Source organism: Tupaia chinensis, unplaced genomic scaffold (genome assembly GCF_000334495.1).
Source record: "Tupaia chinensis unplaced genomic scaffold, TupChi_1.0 Scaffold000159_1, whole genome shotgun sequence".
In the NCBI taxonomy this organism is placed as follows: domain Eukaryota; kingdom Metazoa; phylum Chordata; class Mammalia; order Scandentia; family Tupaiidae; genus Tupaia; species Tupaia belangeri.
This window is the reverse complement of record NW_006159630.1, coordinates 4,782,287-4,786,949: the sequence shown is the minus strand read 5'-3', so window position 1 is coordinate 4,786,949 and position 4,663 is coordinate 4,782,287. Positions and strand designations below refer to the sequence as shown.

Here is a 4,663-nt window from a genome sequence, read left to right as displayed (position 1 = left end):
ACCCCCCAGCCAGCCCCTCGCAGGACGGAGATCACCATCGTCAAGCCTCAGGAGGCAGCCCACCGCAGGGTGGAGCCCCCCGCCACCAAGGTCCCCGAGGTGCCCGCCGCCCCCGCTGCAGATGCAGTCCCCAAGAGGGTGGAGATCCAGGTGCCCAAGCCGGCCGAGGCACCTACGTCGCCCAGCCCAGCCCAGCCCCTGGAGAATCCCGAGCCCTCCTCGATGTCGCAGCTGCACAGCAGGCTGGAGCCCAGGGCCCAGCCCCTCACCGCTGAGGCCCTGCCCAGAGGCCAGGAGGGTGAGTGGCAAAGCCTGGGTCTCCCGTGCTGCGGGTGCCGGGCGTGGGCGCTGGCTCTGCGTGTGGGAAGAGTGGGGAGAGGGGGTACTTCCATAGACCGGGTACACAGGGCGGTATTCGGAGCTCAGGGAGCTGTCTGTACTCTGTCCACTGGGGACACACCAAGATCAGCAGGTAGGACTTGATGAGACTTTGGGGAGAATCTCTGAGCTGCGAGGAGCCCCATATTGGCCAGCACAGGCTGCGCTAGGCCCTTTGCCATGTGACTCCGGACATGGGGCCAGGAGGCTGAGTGACAGCAGGCCCATGGGGAGTATGGCGGGCACCGGCTGGGATGCACTCCTCTTTTGATGGCTGTTGGCCTGACAGCTGGGCCTGTGGGAGGCAGAGTCCAGCTCTGCAGGACTGCTGAGGGCCCCAGGGCAGAGGAAGGAGGGACTCTGCCCTCTCAGGGTCACCTTGAGGGTCTTACTCCTCCTCCTCCCCAGGGAGGGGTGGTTGTGGCCAGGGACAGGAGAACATGAGTGCCTCTGCCTCTGCTTCTCAGGGCCACTGGGGAGATGTCCTTGGGGACAGCTGCACACGGCTTCACATGGCGGGGTGCTCTTGGGGGAGGGGAGGGAGGAAGGGGCGCTTCCCGTGTCCTGGGAGGGCTCAGACCTCAGAGGAGAGCTTACAGGGAAGATGGGCCAGTCCCCTGTAGGAATGCCAGGGCTGGGGTATGCGGGGGGTCCTGGTGGGGCCTTGGTTCACGGGCCGTGTTAAGGTGCCAGCAGATCCAGTTCTGGGTCCAGGACTTGCCATCCAGTTAATGTTCAAGGGGTTCCCTGAGTTGGACACAGAACGTCTAAGTTTTCGCGATCTTTCCTTTTTCCTTTCTCCATGGCTGAGTTCATGGCATAGAAGAGAGGGAAGCACCCTCCACAGGGTATGGTCACGCGTGACCCCTTCCTCCAGCCCTCCAGCCCCCCGTATCCTGGGCACCCGCCTCTGTCCCTGGGGGCCGGGGATCTGAACAGCCCGGCGGGCCCCAGCCTCTCTGGGCAGTGCGTTACCGCTAGCCCCGGCGCCGGCCCATTCTGAGCGTAACCACTGTTGTTTTCATGGTCACGAATACGCAGAACGAAGGCTGCCTCTGCCGTCTGGCCGTTTCCAAGTGCACGGCCCAGTGGCTGTAAGTCCTTCGCCTGTGTAGCGGCCACCACCACCATCTCTGGGACTCTTCCTCTTGGAACACTGCAGCTGTCCCGTTAAGCACCTCCCGCCCCCGCCCCTGCCCCGCAGCCGCCATTGTACTCTGCTCTGGGAGCCTCCCGGGAACGAACCCAGCGGTGCTTATCCCTCTGGGTCGGCTCTTAGACTCGGCGCAGCGTTCTTCAGGGCCTTATTGTGACCTGTGTCATTTCCCCTGCCGGGCTGGCCGGTACTCTGCCACACGGATAATAGCGTGTCGTCCCCCGACGGCCACTTGGCCGCTTGCACCTTTCCACCGTGGCAGGAGCTCGTGGTCACGTCTGTCGAGTACCCGCCCTCAGTTCGATGGCCTCTTTAGATGAATATCCCAGGGGTCGGTGGACTGGGGCTGGAGGGGTGGGTGCCCTCGCATGCCCACCTCCGTCCTGCCCGGGTGCTCCTACGACCCAGCGGTCTCAGGACTCTTGGTCCTTTGAAGGTCCCGCTCTGCCCTGGGTGATGTCGCTCCCCTCTCAACTCGACCCTCAGAGCCACCTAGGGGCTGCAGGCGGCAGGGTGCGGGACAAAGGCCTGGGCGGTTCTAGCAGAGTGGACAGAGGCTGTTTCCCCCTCTGCTCCCGCCTCCTGCCGCCCCAGGATGTTTGAGGATGTTCGACGTGCCCCTCCTGGGACGAGGTGTCGCGCTGTGCTGAGTCAGACAGCATGTGGTTTGGAGATGTTTGCCACTGGGTTGTCAGATCTTGACAACCCGTGCCAGGTGCACCAGGGGGACGGGCGAGGGATGTCCGCCCAGGGTGGCACCTCCTTGGTGACGCACGAGAACATCTTCCTACTGTGGCAGATGCAGCTCACTCCCACCTCGCGTGAGACCGTGCTGGGACAGGGACATCTTGTGGGCCGTGCCCCTGGGAGCTTGCTGAGCCAGGCTGAGCAGGACGGGGATGAGCCAGGCAGGAGTGCCGGGGGCGTCCCAGGTGTCCATGCCACGGGCTCAGCTTTGAAGAGGGTAGGACTTAGCCAAGCAGAACAGAAGACGAAGGCTTCCCCACACAGGCAGCGGCTGGCCCGAGCTGGGGCTGAAACACTGAATGATGGAGCCAGGCGAGAGCAGACCTGAACGCCGACCCCACTGCCCGGGAGGAGGGCTGCTCCCGAAATCCAGCTGGAGGCCTGAGCTTCCACCAGCCCCAGCGAGGCCCCTCTTGCCGTTCCGTCCTCCTCTCTTCTGGTCATGGCCTGCCCAGGGCCTCTGGACACAGCCCTGGCTCTCTTCCCCTCACTTCCTGCCTGTCTTCCCTGCAGACCGGCACGCCCATCCTCTTCCTCCAGCCGTGGACGTGCCCAGAACCCACGCAGGCCCTGCTCTGACCGCGCCCCCTGGCCGCCCTGCCCCTTGCACCTGAGGTCCAGCCAGCATTGCAGTAGGGAAGGGCCGGGCAGGGACAGCTGGGGGCCCGCTGACCAGACGCTCAGTCTCTCTTTGTCCACCCCCAGGAAAGCATCTGTGTTGTGGCTGGTCTCCACCCAGGGCCATGGCATAGGACAGGCTCTCCTGGGGCCTCGGCGACCCCCTGGGCCCAGCATTGATGGGTGCACTCCCACCCTGCACCTCCCCTGGCCCACTCCCCGGGTCCTCCGTGGTCCTCGCTGTCCTGCTCAGCGCCCCACACCCTTCCTCACCACTCCCACGTCCTGACCTCTGCCTGTCATCACATCACTGCTGTCTGTGGAACTCCTACACACCCCTCCACGCCCCGCTCAGAGGGCTCCTCGGAGGAAACCGTCCACCAGCCGGGAGGAGCCCCGCTTCCTCTCATGCTGCCCTTTTGCCTCTTTCTCACGTGAGATGCCTTGCGTTAGCTGGAGATGTGAATTAATTTCTGTAAGGGCCTTCCTTCTTCTGCTGGGGAAGTAATTTCAGGTTGTAAAAACAAACAGTTGTCTGTTCTTCAAGATGCAGAGAACGCAGGGACCAGCAGTTAGCGTAATGGCTGTGTCACTGGACTCTCACGTAGTCGACTGTGGTTCGAGTCCTGGACCCAGTGGCTTTAACTCACGCTGGGCGCGTGTGCATGCGTGCCCAAGATCCCGAGAGGAGAATGGAGGAGAAGGGATTACGACGTGGCCATCCCTCCTAGGGGGTGATTTCTCGTTTTCTGTCTCTCTGTCTCTCTCTGTCTGTCTGGCGAGCGCACACGCCCTATAGCGAAAACCTCTCCAAAAAATGGAAAAAAAAAAAAATGCAGAGAACGCAGAAGCCAACGAAGGCCGCTCTTTGCTTGTTGCTGTCTGTGCTTCGGCACTTTCCTGTGCCCTCCACTAGAGTCCAAGTTATTTAAGGAGGGCTTTGCATTTGTTTTATAAAGAAACCTCGGCTGGCTCCGTGGCCTGGTGGTTACGGCAGATGCATGGTTCGAGCCTCAGACTCAGCGGCTTAAGAAACACATGTGCACGTGTGCCCGAAATCCCAAAAGGAGGGGGATGGGGAGAAGGGGTTCTGGCATGTCCATGCCCCATGGGGGCCTCTGACTAGGATAGTGAGATGGGGACAGCTCTTTTGTGACTCTTGCAGGCAGATGGGGGACCTCATGGACACCCCTACTCCCTGCAGGGACCAGCAGATCTGTTCCCAGCCAGCTCCACCTCCAGGCGCCAGGTCTCCTGAGCCACGGGCTCGGGTACCCCCGCCAGGGTCTGGGGCAGAGTGGACAGTGACGAATGCTCCAGAGGGCTCCCTGCCTGTGGTGTTTGTTTTACTTTGGGGGTCCAGGAAGTGGTTGGAGTTTTGGGAAGGAGAGTGGGGCCCCAGATGGCTGGGAGGAGGGAGAAAGAGAAAGAGCTGCAGAGGGCGGGGCTGCCACCTATTCCTCCCAGCCTCAGCCCGGTGGGTCTAAGCACCACGCTGGCACCACGCTGGCACGGGGACTGGCTCTGGGTTTCTGAGGCGCTGTCCCTGTCCCTGGACTTGGTTCCCTCTTGTGGCTTTTGTGGTCACCCTGGTCCTCTGGAGCCCTGGCAGGGGACAGCCATTCCTCCTCTTCCCATCCCTGCATGGGTGCGTCTGGGCAGGCTAGGCTGCAGGACCAGAACCCAGCCTGCAAGGGCGGGCGGGCGGCTGCTGGCCGCCTCCCAGAGGCCACCCTCGGCAGGCCGCAGCCCCGGCCCGCGGCT

At 62.7% G+C, this 4,663-nt stretch overlaps 1 protein-coding gene across 5 annotated transcripts in view; it reads left to right on the top strand.

Annotated features, from left to right (window-relative positions):
* SEPTIN9 (septin 9) overlaps window positions 1–4,663 on the top strand; it is a 159,464-nt gene that overhangs the window by 72,970 nt on the left and 81,831 nt on the right. For 4 of the 5 annotated variants that reach the window (XM_006145720.3, XM_027770762.1, XM_006145719.3 and 1 more), the window contains exon 3: window positions 91–298. In XM_006145720.3, the coding sequence (XP_006145782.1) occupies window positions 91–298 (208 nt within the window). Of the gene's footprint in view, window positions 1–30; window positions 299–4,663 lie in introns of all 5 variants that reach the window. The other variant, XM_027770763.1, reaches the window with a different exon arrangement.